Below are 24,128 nucleotides of genomic sequence, written 5' to 3' on the forward strand. Positions count from 1 at the left end.
CATTGTGACGTAACATAGAGTTAATGGTCTACTTTGGACTTTATCGTACGTCACAATGGTGCAAGTGTTATGCCCGACTGTTTAAAAGTAAGCTACACCTTGTTTAAGTCTTAAACTTTAAGACCAGTTGTATGTGAAAAACTTCAATAGAACCACGTATAACACGTGTGATATCAATAAGACAGCAGCAAATTTCTTATTACATTGAAGTTTTCGTTATTTGCTTTTAAGTTGTATACTTTTGTGATAATTACAATATGGGTTGATTTTAATTTTTGAAGATCCATCGGTCCGCAAAAATTGTTTTAATATTTTACTGGTCCGTAAGCAAAAAAGGTTTAGAATCACTGTTCTACATTAAAAGTAAGCACGTGTGTTTTTGTGCGACTGAGAAACCAACAAAAAGCGAAACTGATAGTTAACACTTGTATCGGGCTATCGGCTTAAAAGCATCGAAGTATATTTCAAAAAAGATACGTAAATTAGATGTCAGATCACAGCAGGGCTGCTGAGTCGAACTCGGGACTCGAGTAAAACCAGGTAAAACTGCCCGAGTCCGACGTGTGCGGCATGCGCAGTACCAAATTTCGAAACTGATTTATGCAGCAAACTGTAAATTGTTAAGGTGAATTAGCATATGCTTGTAGCATATTTTCCATGACCATATGAGTGGATTGCGGAATATCCACCTTATTTTAGTTACGTAAATTAGTGAAATACAGAGGCTGAGTCGAACTCGGGACGCGATGAAATCTCATATTCGGCCAGAGTCGGACACGGATTGTTTTTAACCAACTCCGCAGCCCTGATTGCCAGTGCGAAACCAAACATAGAAAAATGTTTGGCACGCCAGTTGCTAATATTTTGACATTATTCATAATCTGGCACACTGCGTACGAAAGGTTGCCGACCCCTGATGTAGTATATATAAATGGCTGTAGGCTTTCAAGGAGTAAAATAAACAAAAAAGTTATTGAGCTTTTCGAGAACGTATCCTTTGTTCAAAGTTACTGGTTTTCCGCTTTAACCCAATGTATTAGCTTTTTACCTGATTGACTTCTCAAGGTAAAACGAAACCAAACCGTCAAGCGTCGACAAACAGTGAGCATTCAACCATCTTATTTTTTATTTGGGTCGAGTGGCTCTCTTAGTTTGTGCGAAAACAACTTTGCTTACAGCTTGCAATGTCTTATTAGTCTCGTGGTTGTTAAAAAAGACAAGCATGTCTATTTAAACTGCAATACTATGAAAAGTTTTTAATATTGTTTATACTAGCCATGCTGTTCTTCTAAGTTGTTGTTTTCGTGCAGACATTTTTAATGTGATTCTTTGCCCTGTGTTTACCCATTAATCATGATTTTTCTTTATTGATTATAGCAAGTAGCCACTCTACCATTTTATTAAATCAACGAGAATGCTGTTGTTAAAATTATGTCTTGTGTTTATTTTGTTTAACGTCTCAACTCAAGGTAAGTTTCATAAAATGGAAATAAAAAAAATATTGCATAAATTAATCTCTTTTATAATAAACATACAAAGCTTGATTAATCAAAAGTGTTGTAGTAGGAATCATGGTTGATACCCCGTTTCACGTATTGATTTTGTTTGTTCACGATTTCATTGCAATTCAATTTATAAAAAAAATATATAAAAATAACGTTTGGTATAGTCAACTGAGTTAAAAGTCAATAGGTGTAAATTCGTTGCAACTAAAAGGTAATAAATGTTAGGTTATTCGTGATAAAACACACCAGAGTTTTTCTCGCGTAATCATTTTGCATAAGTAGACACGACAAACTGTATAAAATGCCGCTAACAAAGCTTCGTTTTTGTTTTTACTTTTTTGTGTGTTTTTGGGATTTTTCCATGCATTTTAGTGCTTGCAGCCTGCTGTGTGTTACTGTGTGAGTGGTTGAACTGCTTTTTTGCGACAGTTTGTACAACTATACATGTATCTAAATATACTGCATTTATGATAATTCTTTATTGCAGCAAATCTCGAAACCTGTACATCCAGCGCCGTCACGTATGCGCCTTACAGTCAATTCACGAGTGTCAAGGCCGACGGGTCGCGTTTCAATTGTAGGTGTTCGGGGCGAAACTGCGTCAGGCTGACTTGTACGCGAACCTTTTCGGCCACCACCACCCAGCCACCGGAAACCACTGCAACTGAGGAGGACGCTATAGGCGGTTCGGTCGTAACATATCATGGTGGACAATCCGGGAAGTTTGTTCCGGCCATTGAGTTTCCTGATTCGTCCGGACCAGAAGGTTCGTGAAAACAAGCACTTTTTTCTATTATAAGCTTTGCATATGCGCAAGATAAATGCAGAATAGTAATCACGTGCGTGCCTTATTTTGTAAAGGAAGCCAAACTTTGTGCAAATTAAGCAACTATGATACAGGACTTTTTACAAGATTTGACATGAAAAACAATTTGACTTAAGTCAATTGAGCCTTAAAAAAAATTTGTTATTTATAAGAGTTTGTGAGTTGACTTTGCTATTCGTTGTACACGACTTGACTTGGAATTAAGCTGTTTTGCAGATAAATTGAATTTGACTTTGCTTACGTGTTATTTCGAAGTATTTTTTTACTAGATTCTTTGCTTTCCAGAAAATTTCCCCTTTGCGTAACCAACAATCTTATTTCGTTTTATCATGTCTTTAAGTCCGTTGCGAGGCATTTTTGAGTCCAGTCATGTGTAAGATGGTATACCCTAATAATTTTTTTATATAATTAATCTATAAAATGCATTTTTAAAAGTAATTTCTTTGGCTTTTAAGTATAAACATACTGCTTGATTTAGAACCACTGGTTTGAGTTCCAACGCGCTTAATACTCTCAAAAATATATTATAGTGTTAAATAACATGGCGTTACCTATTTAAACTTAAAACCCGATTTAAATTTTCACAAAGTATAAAAATTATGATGTGCAAGAGTATGGAAAAACACCAAAAACTATATAGCCTACTTAATCAAATATACTTATTGTTTTCCTTGGAACTTCAAAAATTTATATTTTAATAATATGTTGAAGACTATAGATTAATGGTCGATAAACTGTGGGTCACAAGCCATTAATTATTACTCAAATTTGACATGTATAGTTATGTGCCACGTAATAGCCGTACATTCATTGTACTTTAGCTTTAAAAGCTTGATCTAACCGCGCTTCGTGTGCTTAACCATTGTAATTAAATATAGTCAGCCCTAAGGTGCTATACATACTACCATGCCATGTTACGCCGATTAATTAATAAACTGTGCAACGCGCAATTTTTACGTTAAGTTAGACTATAAACGCCGTTATGTTAAGCAATATTTCTTAAAACTTTTATGTGCCTTTTGTGACGCGTAGCATGTTTGCGCATGAGTTCGATCTAGAAAACAGGTGTTGTTAAAATTAATTAATATGTGACATCACGTGATGACGTAAATTTGTCACGTCATTCTAAAAAAATCATGTCCACTGGACGGAATCCTCGGTGTTATCGTAATGGTTTAACGTAGAGGGCCTTTACTATCTCTTGAAGATTATTTTAGGCTGCGACTAAAAAGTTTGCCGACCACTTCTATATATATTACTACTCGTCTATCTCTGCTCTGGGTTGCAAAATTTTAGACAATGTAACTATATTCTGAAAGTAAATGTCAATAAGGTAATCGCAAGTTTAAAAAGGGTGGAAAACAATCTGTTTAATCTTGCAAACAGATGGCATCGGGTGCATAGAGGATGGGCGACACTATGCGTTAGGACAAAGCGTCGTGAACTTAAGGCCCTACCCGAAGTCGTGCAAGTGCATTTTGAGGTCAGAAAGGCCAGAATTCGTTTGCCGTCCCCGTCGATGCGAGTTACCTAGGACGCCGCGGCGCCCACTTGCAAGATACAGCCATTATGCAAGTAAGTACTGCCATATAATAATAAGACTGTGCAAGTTCTGAAATTGCATGGAAATGTTATATAACATTAAAAGTACATAGAAACACACGAAAAAGCCTATTTTTGCTTGGATAAACAGAATATCGCTAACACCAAAATAAGCAACTATCACTTGCTTGCTATGGATTTGGTCGTAAATAATATCGTTGAGTGTACGCTAAGAATACAACAGCCAAACGTTGAATATTATAGGCTTGCATAGAGTTACGCATGAAATGTGTGCTTAGGTTGTTTCGATGCCTGGATGAATCAAGAGTTTAGAAACGGAGAAACTTACATTCAAAAAAGAAGCATGAGTTCGGACGGGTCAATTACGGGGAACTACAATTGTTCATGCAACTACCAAATGATGCGCTGTAATGGTAAGAAGTGCTCCCTATCAGCAAAATGTATTTTAAAGAATTATCATCGTGCATGTGTAGATAAGTACCGGTAATAGCATTTGTGAATACTCGCCATGTAGGCTAAGTGTGTGACGGTGTAACTTGAATACATGTTAACAACCATATTGTTAACATTTATTATGGCAGCCTTGGTTACCGTACTCACTCTAACAATACCTTTAATACTAATACATATAGTTAGGCCAGTATCAAACCTCAGGCACATAATGGACAATATGGCGCCCGACCAAGAGTAGGCAAAGTGATATAACTTAAGTTAAAATAACTATAATCTTTACAAAAAATATGGCCTCAACTGGAATATAACAAAAGATAAATAGTGCACCCTTCTTTGTGTAGCAGTAAAGGTAAAGTAATTATGGTAGGATTGTAGTGTCGTTAGTTAAAAATCGACAAATATATGTTACGTAACAAGTTATAAGTATTTCAAAAAGCTAGTGTCACTTACAGAAACCCCAATGCAAGCCACATGGACCTAAACATGTGCAAACATTTAATCGCACTAATACGAGGTTGTGGGCAATTCAATAAATTACCTTTTAAAAGTACATTTTAGGCACGGTTTTTAATGACTTGACTTGAGACTTTTGGGCAAATGTCTTCGGTTGAAATGAAGTAATTTTTTTATAAAATTGGGAAATTTATCTTAATGTTTGCACATAAAACAATATACTTGTTAAATATTGTGTTTTGTTGTTTGGATGAGTTGTTGCTCATAATCGAACGAGTTTACTCATTTGTTTACAACACTGCTATTCCCTGCACAGTACAACTAAGTCGTCATCAATTCATTATGAGTGGCTCTGGAAGTTAACAAACTACGATTAGGGCAAAATTAGGCTCTTGGTTTCCTACCGGCGCAAACAAAGCAACTGTAGCTTGTCGTGTGTTTTACAAAGCATAATTTTTTACAAGATATTTTTTTCGGTAACGCCTTCTATTGTAGCTTTGGCACCCCATTAAATAACGAAAACCCTCACAACGCCCCTTATAACTCGTTAAAGCCCACAGGAAGACGGTACACCCACATTGGGAACCACTAGTTTTGTCCAATATACAATGTAAGTATTTTTTTTAATTTAATATTATGAACATACACTTCTTAGGTGATTGATTCGAGCAGAATCAATAACTCAAGTTCATGTTGAATTTATATATAGCCAAAATTATCCCGAGTGGCTTAATTGTGTCAATCATTTTAAGCTACATACTGCTACACGATGGAAGTCCGATTGTTAGTATCAACTATATCAAAATCTTTTATGGCGTTCCAGGGCCTCAAAAAATGATTACCACAGTATTTTGAAATACGTTCTACTTCTGTTAACAATGAATAGTACTTAGTTGAAATAGATTCGGTCCCTAAACTTTTCTAGTGGCCACTAAAGCGAAATCCGTAAAAACTGACGACAACCAGTGTTTTGTGTAGCGGAAATCCAAAAAATAAACCATTTAAAAGTGCGTTGCGCGATTGATTTACGTGATTTTTGTGTGGCAATTTTACAACTGTAGAGTCATTTGCTATTTCGACACAAACATACCAAGTAATAGGTTCAAATCCTTCGGTGCAATTAACCTGAATGTTGAGACTAGATTTTTGTGCCTTTGCGAACATGTTGGACTACAGCAAGACTGGCTAAACTTTTGCAACGTTACAAAGATATGTGATTGTGTAATGTCATAAAACAAGACACCTACTTTACCCGGTGAAAATCGTGTGCAAATGTTTGTTTGAAATCGAGTTAGAATACATTTAAAGAAATAACAGCGCCTGAAGATTTACGCGAAACGAGATACAATCGCGTTAACTATAGTTCAAGTTGGCAAACATTTTCATTAAGAAGGACCCGTAACTCAATAAGCACGAAAAAGGTGGCGTTTGCTTAGCTTAGAAGAATATTTTAGAAAAACCATTAAGTTATGAAAGTCATTGACTTCACATCTATGGCTTTAAAGAACCCAAGTAAAAATAGAAGTATACACTATAGTTACAGTACGTTTATTGTGTTGAAGCAGGTTAACATTTAAAGTTGCTGAGATAACATTTAAAGTTGCTTTAATGGGCAAAAAAATATTATTCCAAATTATCGGTTCACATTCTAAATGCGTAAACCAATTGCGGAGGGAAACAATGCATTTTAAAAAGTCAGGATGGCATAGTTTTAATCTTAGAAAGCATCATGGTAATCACGAAACAGTGTTCCTTCAAATAGGATAATGCACCTTAAAAGTCAACAAATATTTTTTTGCATGGAGTTAATGTTAAAAATAACAAATATATATACATGATATATATTTTGGAAAATATACAGTTTGGATAGGTCCATGGCCTCGTGACCCTATTAGATTCGCTCCTAAACGTGAGTGTTGATTGTCCGACCTAATGTAAAAGCCATGTTATGCCGTAATCGCTGTTTGCCTAACGTTTAGTTCAACTTTTCGTGTGTGACGCAAAATTTAAGGCAATCAACAGGCTGCAACCGATTACTAAAGATAAAATAAAAACTGAAAAATGCAAAACTGAAAACTGATTTATTCTCAATAAGCAGGCCACTTCAAATGCCCTTATGGACCACATCAGGTTTTATCACCTCTTGTTATGACACACGCTTGTAACATATTATAGAATTGTAGCCACTCCTTAGAGTCCTCGCTTAATTGCAAAAAAATTGACGTTATTTAAAGCGGGTTTTTGTTAATGACACCTTAATTTTGATCAGCTTGTATCGTTTTTGGCCAATCGACTTTTTTGTCAAACTAACTATATTTTTTTATATGAGACCAACCTCGGGCGTTTGAAAGCATTTTGAATTTCCTAGCTTTTTACGAATATGGATGTCAGACACAACTCTTCCCTGGGTATTTTTTGGGTTTTTTACCTAGGCTTAATTTGTTTTGACTTGCTGGCCTACTGAGGCTTTACAATATGACGACAGAGCCATTTGGTGAAGGCAGCATCTGCTTGTAGTTCCAGTTAGTAAACACTGACTTAGATTATCTTGGCTAAACTTACAATGTACGAAAAACACTTTTTACGGGCATCTAAGCTGAGCTAGTAAACTCTCTACCAATAAATCTCTGCTCTAACTCGACCAGTTAAAGCAAAAGCATATTAAATCCAACCATACAGCATAACACTCGTCAAGTATCACCGTTCATAAAGTTGACTAAACAGACAACCGTTAAAAATTGCCATGAAAAGACTATTCGTTGAATGATCAGGACGCCGAAACAAAACTTACAAAAAGTCAGTTTTCCGAAACAATACATGGCAAGCCTTTTTTCATAAGTAAACTTTTTTGTTTTAACACTTGCCTACTGTAACTATTATAGCGGTTGACATACCATGCTGTGACATACAAACTGGAGGGTACGTGCCCAAGGGTTCTCAGTTTACAACGGTGCATCGCGGTGTTTTGGTGAAGTGCTTTTGTGAAGGACAACGAGGACGTTATTCGAGATGCATCCCTGTTGGCATTCCAGGTTTTTTGTGCTTTCATAGTTATTTCAAAATTTGTTGTTATCTATGTGAGGAGTAAAACTTCCATCGGACCTCTAAGAATTCCTGTCGGGTTACGCTAATAATGCTTTTTTTAAAGTTACGCAAATAATGCTTTATTAATAGGACCTTATTTTGACTTCTATATTAGAACCTGGCTTTCCCGATCGGTATCCTACAGAAACGATACCCGAAGTTGTTGGTGAACAATGTTACGACCCAATAACTAATCGAAATCACGAGGTGGGCAGAGCGTTCGACCAATATCGAGATGAAGGTCAAAGTAAGTGGAGATGTATTTGCACAACTCAACGTCACCGACAGCATCTCAGGAACCGTCTTATTTGCGAACCTATCTTTAATCATCTTTCAGGTAATAATTCTTCTTTTTCAAATAAAAATTGCTATGTAAACAATTTTCTGTCATCCATTAGGAAGTTTTCGTAGATTTAGTAGAGAGAAACTTTTGTATATTCCACATACTAAAACTCGCTCTAGTCTAGTATACAGAACCAACATAGTTTCACCACAGCCGTTTTTAAACTGTCACAAAGCCCTTTTCGTTTTATTTTTTGTTCAATGTGTCAGCATTCAGTGGTACTTTACGTCTTTACATTTTTTTTATATTGGCCAGAAATATCTTGTTTTTGCCAAATTTATTTTATGGTTTGATTTGGCTGATTTTGGGGGTATGACATTTCATTAAAAAGAAAACAAACATAGAAAAGACTAGAGGGTTGTTAATATGTAACATCATTAGAGCTTTTAGGAGAAAATACCGGTAAACTGTTGATACGTAAATTTGGAAAATTTGGAAAATCTTGACATTTGTGGATCTGATACTAGGGGTTTAGGGTGCCTCTGCGAGATGTGTGGAGGGAGAGGTTGGGGTGATGAAATAAACAAAATCAAACATTGGATAATATTTGTTGGATAAGTTTAGCATTGACGAGCTGGCCAAATACAAATCAGTAGATTTTTTGGGGACCGGTGGTTGTAGGAAATAGCAGTTAGTTTTTATTATTATGACAAGGACAAATTAAAACTAATATATTTTACAAAGTAGTATTTATTTGGCTGGTAAAGAGGAGGTTGAATTGGGCAAACAAATGGTATTTTGGGAGACTAAAATCAAATAAATATAAAAATTATAAAATTATTATTCAGGTTAGATGATAGTGGAGGTGAATTTAGGGTACATTGGTTGAGGAAATGCTTCCAAACCTTTTTCAGTTCGTGACCCACTTTTAATGCAAGTTTTGTTATGCGACTCACAATGAGATATGACCAAACAAATAAATTTACATAAAACCTGCATCTTCACTACGGGCGTACGTATACTGAAATAGTTAATGCGGCAACACATCTAATTGTTACGTATTTGTTACATTGTTGCATAAATGTTACGTAATGATAATGCAATAATTTTCCCATCTAATAGAAAACTGTAACATTTAGAAATGCTTCGCGCCTCACCAATGGGTCGCGACCCACTGGTTATAGGAAGCACTGGGTTAAGGGATAATTTTGATAGGGCCGACAAGTGGTTGTAAGAAGGGCAAATTAAAAAATAAAATGTATATAAAATATTGTTTTTATTATAAAGCTAATATTAGTTTTGTATAGACAAATAACTGTATATATCCCTTAACTAACTAGACCCTTCGCATTCGTAAAGGAATTGGTGAAGCGTGAAATTTTCGGCAAGTATATGTTTTTTCTTGCAATAACTAGTTAAACGCGCAATATACCAAAGTGAAACATATAATATTTAAAAGTTGAGCCCTATAAATACCTCTATTTACAACGACACACTGATATAAAACTAGGGGTAAAAGTGGAATATTATTTTTACCGAAACGCACGAAAATTTTCGGCGATGACGTCTCACAATTATGTCATAGCGGAACGTCTAAAACAAGTAACGTTTGACAATCTGTGGTTATCCTTTAATTACATGCATAAAGATACAACTATAATCTAGTAAAAAAGGACATGGCCTGCTAAAAATATTTTTTTACCGGAACGCTGTTCCGGGCCGTCCGCTTTACTTTCACCACTGCATGAAACTCCTCAAAAATAAACAACAACCGCAATTGTTTCCTCTTACTCCTAAAGTTTTAAGTATAAATAAAACCTTATATTTTATCTGGTGTGCGCCGGAACATATGGTCACGTCTTTTTCAAGTCGCTTGTCCCAACGATAATGCAGTTCATATTAATTATACCTAAAGTTCATATATTGACAGACTCGTATATTAAATATTTGAAGTTCAAATGTCGTAACAATATAACTTAAATTTCTAAATGGAAAGTCCTGACTGGGCGAAGCCGAAAATATTGTAGTTCGCATGGAGCAACGGGCACAGATAAACACGGTTTTTAGTATTATGTAATATAAATGTTACAGGCTTCATCAAAGCTGTTCTTTTATTTCATGCTTCTGCTTTTGACAGCATTTTTTGGCAATTTATGCAGCAATATTTCATCAACACCGATTGTTTATATAGGACGAGTTTTGGTCTGTTCTACAAAGTTGCGTGATGCAATACAACATTCTATGTACGTTATATTTAATACGTAATTATTTACAAAACAATCATTTAAATGAGGTTGGAAAATGCAATTTCCAAAAAATAGAAATAATGCTCTTTTTCACAAACTAAGTTTTGTCAATCAAATCAGAACTGATAAACAATTTTTTTATTTTTTTATTCGGTATACGGCGCATCAGCATGTTTAAGCCCTTTTGATTAAAATTATAGCCCATGCTCTATATACCAGGGGTCGGCAACCTACGGCCCGCGGGCCACCGATGTAATTCATCCGGCCTGCCGCCTCTTTCACAAATTAGACACGAGTCTATAATTGCGAAAATTTTCGCGAATGTTTATTTTACGTCCGGTTTGTTTACGTTTTAATGCTGCCTTTGTAACTAGATCAACGCTTCTTTACCGTGACGCTGTGAAAGGCTGTCAAGTGCGTCGCGCGAAAACGGAAAACATTTTTGAAAAATTGGACATATATTTTTTAACATTTTTTTATTTTTTATTTTCGGCAATGTCATAAAAACTTGCAAGAACTTAAAAGAAATACCGGTATACTCTTAAAAATCGCTCTCGCTTCGCTTGCCAGGTGCGCCTTGACTTAAAACGGTTAACAAACACTGAACTAGATTTAATTCCGAAAAAAAGATTAACTTCAAACACTGAGCTAGATTAACCTCGAAGTAGTTTTATTACACTTTTCATTATTAGTATTGATGACGAACTTTTGAACTCGTATTTTAAATCAAACAAACGTTTTTTTTCGCGCTTTGCGTCTACACTTTACTGCCTCTGTAAATGTAATTATATACACGTTCTTAAGTGCAAAAATATCGAGGCCCGCAAAGACCTTTCTAAGTTTGATCTTGGCCCGCCACTAGAAAAAGACTGCCCTATACTGTAATGGGAATTGGTAATGTATATTTTGTATGCGATATTATACAACCTCACTGATAGTGTAAAATTATGTTATTAAAGTTATTTCAACTTAAACTGTTTGCGTGCTATATATTGTTCGTATTTTGTTTGATTTGAGGAATAGTGCTCAAAATTAAGCTAGTTAACAAATTTAAGTAGTTTTACTTTGAAGTTACTTTTCCTACTGACTGGCTTTTTTGCGAATGACTTCATTTGTACCTGGTTATTTAACGAATAACTTGTACAACACAACTGCGATGACTATCTGATACGCCTCGAGTCCGGTTTAAAAAATAGCACAACTCACCCGCAGTGAGAAGCGTCTAAAAATAATAATGTCTAATAACCTCTAAATAACTTTTTTAATTGCACTGACATTTATATTTAAAAAGAAATGACCGAATATTTAACAAAAATAATTAACATAATTTACATTAATTATTACATTTTGAACTATACAAACTATATAGGTGCTGTAATTCGTTTGACTCGGTACTTATGAACGTTCGGAAACTTGTTTTATTGTTTGCAACACACTTATGTCTTGATTAAATACTAATTATGCTAAACAACTTACAAGAGTTGATATTAACGAATGTTTCTATCAGGATAAAGAGCATCATGCCCGCCTGGACCAAGAAGATCTGTCCGAGCTCCATGATAAAAACAACTATGTGTATTTTGTAAATTGCTTAACCAAATGCTAAATAAATAATTGTCATAAAAACATTTTGTTCTTGTATTTCGTGGGTCTACAGGAAACTTAATTGTGTAGGAAATTAAACTCTAAATATGTTATAGTACAATGCCGACAACTAGGTTCGAAGTGAAAAAACGTATAATTTAGAAAAAGTCGTGACAAATGGGCCCCACAGAAAAATCGCATATCGGTCGATATAATCACGTTATCAATTTGATTTAGACAAATAAATTGTAAGGGCAATAACCCCGCAGCTGTGTGGCTATACAACTGCGTTAAAAGTTCGCACAAAGCGCAAACATCATACGTGCGTCGTAAGCTTATCTGTTACCGGTTTCTGTTTTACTTGTGATATAAAAGGCTATACTACAAATACGTTGCGAATTTGCGAATAGAACAAAATAACTTAGCTGTACCAGGAATGGCACGCCTTTTTGTTGCGCAGGTAACAAATGAGACCTTAATTCTTAACAAAACGCACAATTGGCTCATACATTTAATTACCGGTACATGATAAATTATTGCAAAACGTTGCCGCTGCGTCTTCTTTACAAAGCGTGTTGGCTTTGGTCGGCTGGGCCATCAATGTTTTAAGGCGATTTTTAAAATAGGATTTGCACAAATTAAAAAATCCCAAAAAAGTTAACAAAACTGCTGCAAGTTTTATTGAATGAAACGAATTTAGCAGAAAGCGTTTCAGTATTGTTTTAACCAGGGCTTCCTAAAATTTTTAGTCTGCTAACCATTTTAACATCCTAAACTTTTCGCCACACTTTTACAGGGACAAGTTAATTGGTATTAGTTTTGACTTTGCAGGAAGTTCGGAAAGCTGGAACAATAGTCATATAGGAAAAATTTGTTGAAACATTTACTTTTTTCTAACAAATTATTGATCATGATGAAATGTACAGGCAATTTCACTGAATAAAAGTTCGATGATTTGGTGCCTAATAACTTTACATTAAACTTCAAGCAACATCCACCGCAACTTCAAGCAACATCCATTTTTGTCTTCTAAACTACAGAAACATTGAGTAAGAATGCAATACTCTAACACATTAAACCCTTTGTCGGAAAAAACAATTTAGAGAAACTAAACGAACCAAGCTGGAAGAATATCGTAGCTCCCCACAATTACCGCTGGTAAAATATAGCGAAATACGCAAAAATCGGACTACACGTGTACTTTTTATAGTTTAGAAATGTAAATATAAAGGGCAAAATTTGTTTATTTGAACAGGGTAGTGTTGGAGTCCGTTGGGCTCAAAAATATTAAAAAAAACGGGCTGTACTAAAAAGTCAGGTAAAATATCCGCAAGGCTGGAAATTGTTTAGATTAAAAAAGGGAAAAACTATTGGAGAACGAGTCTATGCCGCAACTCCTGGAAATGCCTTTGGAACGACATAATAATACTAAATGTACGGGGGTTTTCAAGTAACTTTATGTGTCAATTCGTTAGTCAAAAGTATAATATCTTGGCAAAAATAGGCAAAGTTATTAATGTGAGGCAGCATTTAAGAACCAAATAAAACACCCTGATGGTAATAAAAAAAATGGTAATTAGCATTTAAAAACTAGAGGTACAAAATACGACATGACACTTCAGGTGCGAGCCTGATTTTTACACAAAGACAAAGCCAGGTGCTTTGAGGTCGATGCTGCAGAAATCGATCACCGATTCGGTAGAAACGGCCTGTTTCTACGTCGTGACACAGCGCACGTGATCTGCCCAGTTGCTGATTCGCTTGACTGCTTATACCTTTTATTTGTTTTTCTGGAAGAAACGGTCTTGAAATGTGATGATCATTGACTGCAGAAAAACAGATATGTTTTGAAAGTAGGCCTGTAAAGTGCAACTTTATAGTTTAACTGTAACATTTCGCAAATATATACGATCACGAAAAAAATGTAGGCATAGTTCTTGAAAGTTTCACTTAATATTTAAGGCAAAGTTTTCATGCGCAATTTTACCGTTAATGTTGACACAGTTGTATCAATTTCAAGTTAATTATAATTTATGATTGCACAGTAATGAAATGATTTCTATCAACAAGAACAATCAGTATAGCATTAACGAAAAACAAAACTAACCTTTAATAGGGACGCAGTCGGTGTATCGTTGGTTTTGTCCAAGACACGTGCATGTAAATCTTCTTCCTGCACGAATCGTCACAAAACGCCCTCCGATTTTTGAATATTTTAGCGTATCCACGTTACAACAAGGAACATTTCTCGCTGGGAGTTTATAAAACAAAAATCGTAAGTTGCATGTTGATTTCTGTATGAGTTGTTTGCATAACAATTATATAGCTTCTTAATAAATATAGCCTAATAAGGGTCTCTTGAGTTTACTTTGAAGCTCAAACTTAAATTTGTTAACATAACCATGTGGCTATCATTAGGATATAATTTAAGCAGTGAGGTTAAAATTTTACTCCCATTGAAAACAGTTGCTCTTTTGTGTTTAAAATATACGAAAATAACATAATATTGTACAATTTAACGTGCTAGGGAACACTTATGTAAAAACACACACACTTAAGAGAAATAATGTTACTTTCTAAAATAGGCAAAACTTTTTATACAACTAAATAATGAGTAAGGCGATGACAAGGACAATATTAGAGCATGCAAGCAATAGTTATGCAACGAAAATATTGATCATCTTTTATGGCAGACAATTTTTGAAAAAACGTTTTTCATCACATGAGTGTCATTTGCGTCTCTTGCCGTATGATGTTACATTGTTACAATTACCTGAACATCTAATCAGGGAGTTGTGGCATCTACATCGGTAATCTGCAAATGTGGAACTATCTTCATCCATGTTTCGTATTCTAATAAACACAGCTCCATTGCGATATTCCTTGTCATTCCAATAATCGTAGCATCCTATATATAAATAACAAATAAAATCACTATATGAAACTCACAAAGCAACAATATTTTCAGCGGAAATATCTACAATACCACAGTATTAGGACCAACAACGCAATAAAACAAAATGCTCATTAATAATTACTACGACCTAGACTCGTCGGAACAAGACCTAAACCTGACGAGATAAGTTCTAAACCAATTGGAAAAAGACATAAAAAGTTTATTAAGTTGTGATCGATGTTTTTTTTCTGAACACGATGCAACTTCTAATGATAGGGTGTACTAATGATACGTAAGCCGTAATCGTTGGTCAAAACGCAGCTTTAGAAAGGCTAGATCACAGACGTTAACACACATATGTGTAGTATATTTCATCCAATAATGATATGGTTCTGTAGAACCCCTTCAATGTCAAGTTGCTTTATTGTACTATCTGAATGTAGCAAGCATTGGCGTATGTTTTTCGACTCGCTTTCTTCTGGCCTGTGTGACTCAGTTGATAAACGACGTTCCCGGTTTGACCGGAGGTCGTGCGTTCGAACCTCACTGCAGGTAGTTGTTTTTTTAGCCTGCCCTTCTTGCATCATTGATCGACAGATTTGACGAGTCTGCGATGGCTTTCGGTGTACTAATGATACGTAAGCCGTAATCGTTGATCAATAGGCAGCTTCAGAACTTTACATCAAAGTCGTTTAACACACAAATGTGTGACGTGTGCATCTTTCACGTTGTAACTAAAATGTTTTTTTTTGTTAAATACTAGCTGTTAATGTAATATTGATGCCCACCTAAGTTATATTTATTGGTCGGATATCTCCTGGGAGGTTCTGGGAAGGGGCATGTCTTGGAGTGACAGACGATTTTGGGAGGTAAACGCTTTGGTGTTGACTTGCAGCTGCAAATAGCGGAATGGTCCGATGGTCGTACGAACCTATCTTCCAAGTTGTAGCTCCTCCCAGTTTCCTCGTCGTAGCAATACTCGCCTGGTTCACCGAAATCTAGATCAATAAAGATTAAGTATAAGTATACGCAACCAAGCGAATATACAGAAACAAACAATCGTCCCAATATCGTAAAAAGTTATGTTTGCTATTTCCTGTCGAACCAATGTTGTCAGTTTGTGAGGTTGTGGGTATTTTAAAATATTTCCTAACAATACAGGATTCTTTGCTTTCTGAAAAAAATCCACTTACTTAACCAACAATCTTATTTCGCTTTGTAGTTTCTTTACGCCTATATTGAGGTAACTTTTAGCAACGAGCCTCGCATACAATAGTATGTTATAATAAAGTCTTACATACTTAGGCTATATAAATGATTTTTAGTGTTATTTTTGTTTTTAAATAAAAAAAAAAAATCCAATCGATAATATTTAAATAGCTAGTTTGGGCGTGTTAACTATCTCAACACTGCATTTTTTGCCTATACAGCTAATGGGTGGTTTGTGCAGCCATGCTCTTAACGGTTCTTGCTTAATGACCTTAAAATTAAAGTTCAATTGTTCTAGTTTAGGTTTGGTCTAACACAAATTAACCTACATACGTAGTTGATATACGTTTGATACTTTGCTGATTTGCACACGTGATATAAAGTGCTTTCCAACACATATGTTATTAGACTAACAAATTTCTGGATTTACGCTAGGTTGTGAAACATCAGTTCTTTTTGGCAACAAAATTATTCTGTTGTTGTTGGGTGACTGATTACGGGTGGCCAAACCGCTAGCGGCTCTCCTTGGTTGTTACTTTGGATGTTATTAACACAGTTTGTCAAAACTATTACTCATCATTTGTGATCACCCTCTATTTTGTGTTTTTTATTCAAAACAGACTATACTTCGGCGTGGCAAAAATTCACCATAAGTTAAAGTCTCCCTATGTAGCTTTTATTTAACTACTGAACTCAAAATGGGACTGAAAAGATAGCCTAAAAGATTGTCCACCCCTGGCCAATGACATGCAGCATATCAGCTGGGTGTCCAACATTATATAGATTTAAGTGAATAATGTATATAAAGAGAAAAGTATAGACAATCGTGGCATTTTTATCTAAGACTATATATTAGTTTGCATTTGTCTTAAAGGTAATTTCACCTGTGTTTACCGCATAAGCGGTGTCTTGCTTTGTAGATTTCACAGTATTATTAACATTTTCTGCAAACCGAGTGATGGGAAGGATATTTTTTATACCAGGCCCCATGTTGTCGTTGGGTCCCGACTCGCGCAAGCACCGTATAGTTGTGCAATTTTCGTGCAAGCATGTACAAGTAAAACTGGTTCCGTCCTGTTTGTTGCTGATGAACGCCTCGCCTTCGACGTACGAAACGCCTTCATCAATGCAAATTTCAAGCAGATCTTGTGATGTGGTAACTATAGGGTGAAATAATGATGTTTTAGTTAAAAACAATAGTCTATAGCTAAAAAAATCTAACGTGAACGAGGTCCAAAAATATAACATAACATAAAATTTATGCAAAAACGAATAAACCTGCGCGTTTTTAAACGTTTTGTATATTTGACAGGGCGCCTTTTATTTAGAGGTTTGTGCTTAAATAAACGTATTTGAAGGTCCCATATCTATTGTTCGATTCTAGTCTTACGAGTTATTGTAAATAAATTAGTCTTATTGTGCTATTGCCCAAGATTTGGTATCATCCGGCGACTGGTGTCGTACTGTCGTGCGTAGATTGCCGCTTACCGAAGGCTTATATGTGACCTTTTAATTAAATGTTAGGTTTGTTACAAATTTAAAGCAAATTGTAACGATTTAGGTAATACCTTGTATGTAAAACAATGTCAAAAGGGTCCTGTTAATCCAGAGTTTCATACTTACAGCCATAAAAAATCTAGGGTTAGAACAAAAGTTGGTTAGTCGTTGTGCCTGTATAAAGACAAACAAACTAAAGTGAGTGATTAACTAAAGCTGCAAGAAAGTACATATTAGCCAAATAAAGCGACTATTTGTTGAGGTCTGAACTATAGCATTATTTATTTTTTAAATAACAATCTGTTTTTTAATTAGTTTACTTCTGTTAGTAAACGTAGAGTGTTATTATATTTCACTGCTAGTGTTTTATTCGCCAAATTTCCATAAAATATAACATTTATTGCTTTCGATTAACACTACAACTACGCAATATTTTATATCTGCCGGCTCTACTTGACTTTCCAACTATCCCAAAAACTCATTTTCTGCCGGCTTTCTGTATTTGAAACTTTCAATGGCCATACCGGAAGAGTACAGCAATTGAATTACAAATGAATCATCAATGTAAGTTATTGGAATTGGCTTCACAAACAATAAAACCCAATGAGCTTTGCACAGGTTTTGGCTTTTCTTTGGACAATATAAGTTGATGTTGGTGAATATTTGATTCGTTACAAAAATAAAACTAAAGGTCATCAACTTATTCCAAACCGGCCGGGAATGTGTGCAAAGCTAGTTTTAAACATAAAATAACATATTTTTTTTCAAAAAAGTTACTTCATGTAACATTGGATGTCAAATTGTTTGGCTCAAGGTATCTTTTTTTGAAAGGGGACATAAAATTAGTATCCGACGGAACCGATAACATCCCACGTGTGCAAATACTACCACTTGGTATGGTTATCGAACATGAGTTGGAACCCTGGTGCAATCTCCACTGTAAACCCCTTTTTCAATTTACTTATCACTACAAAAAAACAATTTATGACAGTATTTTACTTGTGACTATGTGGAGACGTCTTTCTTTTCAGCTAACGAAAGCCTGTGCAACTTTTCTAAAAATCTAAATTTTATAGGCGCGTAATTTTTCTAGCAAATACAGTGACAAGCCGCTCTCATAGAATATAGAAACTTTGAATATAGTTTATCGTCTGTTTGAGTTCTGAAAATGCTTCTATGGTATACCAACATTTGGGTCGTCATGCTTGTGTTTTTAAATACATACGCAGGAGCAGTATATAATACCACACATAGGTCAGCACAGATAGAGTCCATACTTGTTAGTTTCATTTTTGTTTTTATCTGTTCAAATAAATCAGTGTTTTATCAAGGTTTTTTTTCCGCCAACTTTTTTGTCAAGGTTTTTTTCCGTCAACCAAATGGTCCTAATCAAATAAATAAATACATTTTTGTGGACTGTTTGTAGGTACGCTGCAGTCGTTACAAGCTTGCTTGTTGAATCAGTTACCTTTTGCGATTGCAACTATTTCATCAAACATTGTGCTTACAAATCCTGAAAAATTTTATGGGAGCAAAATCGTAATTGAAACGAGTTTTGTCGTAGGCCAATACAAAAATGATCACGTATTAAAATGAAAATGCCGCAAAAAATATTTCTACGTGCAGATTCTAAAATAAATAATTTCAGGTTTAGGTATGTTTTTATATTAAATAATAATAATTTACAAAAACCCAACAATTCGGGCACCCTTCGCTCACGGGAGCCAAGTGAATTGTGGTTGTTTGGGCTCCGATTCATTAATATAAGCAATGCCATCAATTGGTATTTAAATATTCGCTGAAACAAGGAATTTTTAGCTAGACAAAACTCGGCATGGTATTAAACAAGTTTCAAGACTTTTAGAAATATTACATGTCATATACTGGAAATAATGTTTTAAAAGTTCGACAGTTTGTGTTTTGAGTAAAGCTATTTAAAAACTAAACAACCGTTCGTTCATTTCGAGTGTGTTTTATCCATTTCGATGTACGTTGGTGTTTTAGGATTTTTCACAAAATTTTATTTCAACTACAATGAAATATTATTACTCGAACTGAGCCTTAAACTCTGACAAAAGAAATGCTTTACATCTTTTAGATTTTATAATGTATTAATGATTTACTTTGCGTGCAGTGTTGTTATGAAAACTGGTCGTTACTGAAAAAGAGGAACTAAAAGTCGACGCGTCGGTGACACGGGCCTTTGTGTTTGCCGTGGGTTGTGGGAGCAAGAATCGTACTGCTGTGCATTCGACGTCACAATACAAATTATAGTAGATTGGTGCTAAAAAGTTGTGAGTTATATATTGTTTGTTATTAACCGTGTTAAGTCAAGTCTCTTGCTTGAAAGCTTATAGCCTACATGAGTTTTTTTTAATATTTATTTTGTTCGCAATGCAAAACGAAAGTCAGCAGTTAAAATAGTTTTCGTATTGCGACGAACGAAATTTAAGAGAGAAGTTAAGCAGCGTCGCTTTAACTGTGTTTTGCGGCAACACATCGCAACTCAGGAATACCTATAGAAACTATTTCAAAGAAGCATTTACGGTACGCACACCCGGTTATATATATTTTTTTGGTTGTGGCTGTGGCTGCTATTTATTTTAAGTTACTGTTATTTAATTTAACACAACGCTAATTAGAAGGTAAAAGCAAATTTTGTCTGCAAAGCCTACCAGTTGTACCTAATAGCCTATCTACTGAACCTCGCTTCAATAGCGAGCAGCGTCGCTATTTTCAAGGGCGTAACGCAGTACCCTATACACCAGGCGCGTCATAATCACTGCCTGTAACATAAGCATAACAAAAGAATGAAAATCGCTTTGTGTTGAAATGTCTGATGTTAAAATAATTTTGGAACTATCAACTGCCAGGAAATTAATTTTTCAATTAAGAAAGTTGTTTAGCTTATTTGCCAGACTTGCATATACCACGGCCAGGTATGTCCCCTAGAATGATATGGAGAGCAAGCTTTAAACTTCTTATGACAAATGTCGGCATCCTTGTAAAACAGTGTCGTGAACACAATATGTCCAAATACATTATCCAAGCGTTTCGAAATTTTTCCGTCAGTAGAGGTTTGTAACGGCCGTTTCGAGTAGTAAGCATTAAACACAAACCAACAAATATGTGTAACGTGATACTTTTAGCCGACGAATAAAAGCTTGTTAACATGATCGCTGTCGACCTGTTACTTGTTTGCTCTGTCGATCTGTCTGTCTACGTAAATTTTACGCAAACACTCATTGTGTGTTATTGTATGACGTATGTAAAGGACAAGTTGTATATCAGTTTAAAAATTACGGTGATAGTTTTTACATAAAATCTTCTTAATATTAAAACCTGGACTTCTTTAGATCAGTCCTGTTAGTAGTTTGCTCGGTCGACTGGGTCTAGTTGTTACTATAGTACTTCAATTTGGAAACAGTATTTAACGTGTTTTGTAAAACTAAATATAGATTTCTGCTACACGATATTTTATTCCGATACCGACATTCTGGACAAAAAGTATCGCGATTCGATCCGACACTGAAAGCGGTCATCACTATACTCTAAAATAAGCAAATTACATCAAATTGAAACAATGTTTTATGTTAGATGATAATGCCAATTTTGCTTTTATTTTTTAGTTAACTCCAGTTATTAACCTATATTTTTATTGTTAAGATGCCCTTCAACATAGAAATCGTTGGTTTTCAATGTAAATAATGGCTAAAATTACTGCAATAATTAGGTATCGGATCAGAACCGATACCCTTTTAGCATAGGACCCATACCGATATTACCATTCGCTAATCGGCTTCCCGATTTGATGTTATTGGACATCCTTACAGCGGAGTAGATATCGTTTGAAAGTAAATCGTTGGAGGTTTAATGGAAAGCGACACCAGGTTCTAAAATGGAAATCAAAATCACTTTGATATGGCATACAGACGTTTTGTAAATTTTATATAAGTCTGTGTTTTTTTTTCATTTTTTCATTCTTTTTTTCAAAATAGGAGGAACAGGACAATAGATTTAAACAAGTGGCCATGGGGAATAAGCAAAGTAGGGACAAGTGTAGTTCTACACCATCCAAATCAAGTGGAAATTATAGGTGTGACAAGTGCCGACGGTCTTTTCCTACTTTACTGAGTCAAGTTATTCACGAGGCAGAGTGTGAAGAACCCACCACTTCAACTGCTGTTTCTGCAACGGTAAGACTAAAATATGATAAACAACAGAGATTGATGCTAACTGCCAGAGGCGGATTCAGGATTTTAAGTTTTGCAAATGGAACTGAAGTTTTTAGAGAGGGCTTGTTAACTTACTGACGGATGAAATTCATAATTTCAAAGTTTTGTAAATATATTTGATTAACTAAATATATTTTGAACTCAGCTTTGCTCGCCTAGCATGTGGTCTTATAGCACACCAGTTCGAAGAACTAGCATATCATTAATTTCGATTAAAAAATCCCATGCCACTTTACTGGTGGTTTAGATAACCTTTGTATGCTATGACGGCACGCTTGCGAAATAATTAAGCTACCTGTGCCCTGAAGTTACCTTTATCTCGCTCTGGCCACTCAATAAACTTGTACAAAAACGTGTAGCCACAAAGAACAAAAACCCAAAGGCCAGTCGAAAAAGAGATTTTATTTAGTTAGATATAGAATAGACAAATAAATTTGAACATATGATTTCCCAATTTATAAAGAAGAAATTGCATTTTAACCCTCTTTCACACACTATCAATAAGAAGTTTTATAGAAAGTTACCTTTTGGCACAAATATGATGATGCATTTTACTCGTTGATACACATTGCAGCGACACGATTTTTTATCAAATTACTGTAAGACAAAAATTGACACAATTTTTAGACGTTGAATGTCGTACCTATATCGTTGCGGATTTATTTACTTTTTAGTGTCGCCCCTGTGTCAACACACAGTCAAAAAGTACATACCTCCCTTGTCCACAAGCTTGCATTTGATATTTTGAGGTGTAGCACACAAACACTAGTCAAGGAAATTGATCTTCTATAATATAATCTATGTTAATAACCCTTGAAAACAGTGTTGCTTTCAGCCATAGTAAGCATGTTTATGGCATGGCTGTTCTTATGGAAAATACAATAAACACGGATACGTTATTCTATTTTGCAAAACGTCTTCTCAATATTTTGACTCAAAGCAATATTCAACAACAATAGCGGTACTTTAATTAAGAAGCCTTTGCACAGATTCAAAAGGGCAGCACCACAAATGGTGGTGCTAAAGGACACGCCGTTGTTTTATAGTAGGCCTAGTCCAGTTTTTTGATCAAATTTAGTTTCTCTGAATTGTTCTAGCGGATGTTGCGACCCTGGTTGGGAACCACTGGCCTAGTCCTAACTTAAACGTTAAAACCCGGAAACATGTCCAATTTAAGGATCATGGTATTTTCGCTGCACTAAATATTTCGTGATTCTGAGGTACACTGGATGCCGGCTTGTCGGTAGGGATAACATGATTATCCAACGCGAATATTTTTGTGTCTTGGTGGTTCCAATGGATGACTATGTTTATCCATGACAGTCAGTGCAAGGGGCGACATGTGTTCTATTGCCTAATAGCCTACGTTTTCTTTAATATGTCTGACTTTATATCTGCAGCCAGTGCATCGTATGTTCATATATTGCTTTTGTGGCAACACAAATAATATAGCGTAATAGAATGCTTTAATTTTCGCCATCGGTAAATGCACCCGATTCGATTTGTTTTCAACGCTTGTAGCGTTCGTATTAGGATAATTCGGGGCTTTGAAGCGTCTGTGTTAGAAATTAGACGCTTTAAGCGGACCGTATAAGAACAGGATACAGGCGAACAGCGAATGCGCAGACTAATCATGCATAACGAAACGTTGCCAAGCGATGCAGACTACAGATTTTGTATCTTGTACAGTTTTGGATATTAGAAATGCAGAAATGTTTATAACTGTACCAAGTTAATGCGATGTTTATAATTTTACCCAGTAAATAGAAGGTTAAAAGCTTTTATTGTTGCTAAAGCCTACCATTATTTGGGTTAGGGTGCGGGTTAGCGTGTCGGTTTGGGTATAGGTTAAGCAATACTATTAATAATAATACTTGAACCACCCTTACCCCAACCTGGAAAGTATAACAGAACACGCGGGTACAATGCCGAAAAAATTCGGGTGACTAGGTGCAAGTGCAACAAAGTTAAAAAAGGGCGCTGGTCTAGAATCCTACCACATTATTAAATCAACGCACAATATTAGGGTTAGGGGCGGCGAGAGTTAGTGTTTGGATGTGGGTGGGTCAAGTATTCTTATATTTATTTTTAACCCTAACCAAAATAATGTGCGTTGTGGTAGGACTTTAGACCAGCACGAAAAAGTGCATCTTTGGTCTGCTTTCAAATTTTCAGACTTTCACGTTATGATTTTCTCATGCACTCTGTATTGCATACATTGCACTGTAAACATAATAGGGTGCACGAACGTTTTACATGTTTAGGGTGCAGTTCAGATTTTTTTTTCTGGGTGC

General features: G+C 35.4%; 3 protein-coding genes across 4 annotated transcripts in view; 2 read left to right on the forward strand and 1 right to left on the reverse strand.

Annotated features, from left to right (window-relative positions):
- The first annotated feature begins 1,371 nt into the window (after positions 1-1,371).
- LOC146148513 (uncharacterized) lies at positions 1,372-12,041 on the forward strand. The gene is made up of 7 exons (XM_083387623.1): positions 1,372-1,469; positions 1,993-2,271; positions 3,718-3,906; positions 4,173-4,307; positions 7,683-7,832; positions 8,000-8,221; positions 11,921-12,041. The coding sequence occupies exons 1-7, from the start codon at positions 1,415-1,417 to the stop codon at positions 11,923-11,925; spliced, it is 1,035 nt and encodes a 344-aa protein (XP_083243749.1). The 5' UTR covers positions 1,372-1,414; the 3' UTR covers positions 11,926-12,041.
- Positions 12,042-13,171: 1,130 nt separating this feature from the next.
- LOC146148514 (uncharacterized) lies at positions 13,172-17,819 on the reverse strand. The gene is made up of 6 exons (XM_083387844.1): positions 17,671-17,819; positions 16,987-17,262; positions 15,682-15,891; positions 14,771-14,905; positions 14,105-14,248; positions 13,172-13,823 (listed from the first exon to the last, which is right to left on the reverse strand). Exons 1-6 carry the CDS (start codon positions 17,729-17,731, stop codon positions 13,588-13,590), a joined length of 1,062 nt encoding a protein of 353 aa, XP_083243970.1. The 5' UTR covers positions 17,732-17,819; the 3' UTR covers positions 13,172-13,587.
- Positions 17,820-20,000: 2,181 nt separating this feature from the next.
- LOC146148515 (E3 ubiquitin-protein ligase MIB2-like) overlaps positions 20,001-24,128 on the forward strand; it is a 31,872-nt gene continuing 27,744 nt past the window's right edge. The window contains exons 1-2 of one of the 2 annotated variants that reach the window (XM_083387750.1): positions 20,001-20,146; positions 21,598-21,795. In XM_083387750.1, coding sequence (XP_083243876.1) covers positions 21,631-21,795 — 165 coding nt within the window. In that variant the 5' untranslated portion in view covers positions 20,001-20,146; positions 21,598-21,630. Of the gene's footprint in view, positions 20,147-21,597; positions 21,796-24,128 lie in introns of those variants that run through there. The other variant, XM_083387752.1, reaches the window with a different exon arrangement.

This window comes from Ascidiella aspersa, chromosome 4, assembly GCF_963924565.1.
Source record: "Ascidiella aspersa chromosome 4, kaAscAspe10.2, whole genome shotgun sequence".
Taxonomy (NCBI): domain Eukaryota; kingdom Metazoa; phylum Chordata; class Ascidiacea; order Phlebobranchia; family Ascidiidae; genus Ascidiella; species Ascidiella aspersa.

Bases quoted from the DNA above. Each gene is read 5' to 3' on its own strand.
- LOC146148513 (XM_083387623.1), top strand. From the start codon at position 1,415: ATGCTGTTGTTAAAATTATGTCTTGTGTTTATTTTGTTTAACGTCTCA. The intron at 1,470-1,992 runs GTAAGTTTCATA...TCTTTATTGCAG, and splicing joins GTTTAACGTCTCAACTCAAG to CAAATCTCGAAACCTGTACA. The intron at 2,272-3,717 runs GTTCGTGAAAAC...TCTTGCAAACAG, and splicing joins TGATTCGTCCGGACCAGAAG to ATGGCATCGGGTGCATAGAG.
- LOC146148514 (XM_083387844.1), bottom strand. From the start codon at position 17,731: ATGGCTGTAAGTATGAAACTCTGGATTAACAGGACCCTTTTGACATTG. The intron at 14,906-15,681 runs GTGGGCATCAAT...ATTTATATATAG, and splicing joins GACCAATAAATATAACTTAG to GATGCTACGATTATTGGAAT. The intron at 14,249-14,770 runs GTAATTGTAACA...ATAAACTCCCAG, and splicing joins CTCCCTGATTAGATGTTCAG to CGAGAAATGTTCCTTGTTGT.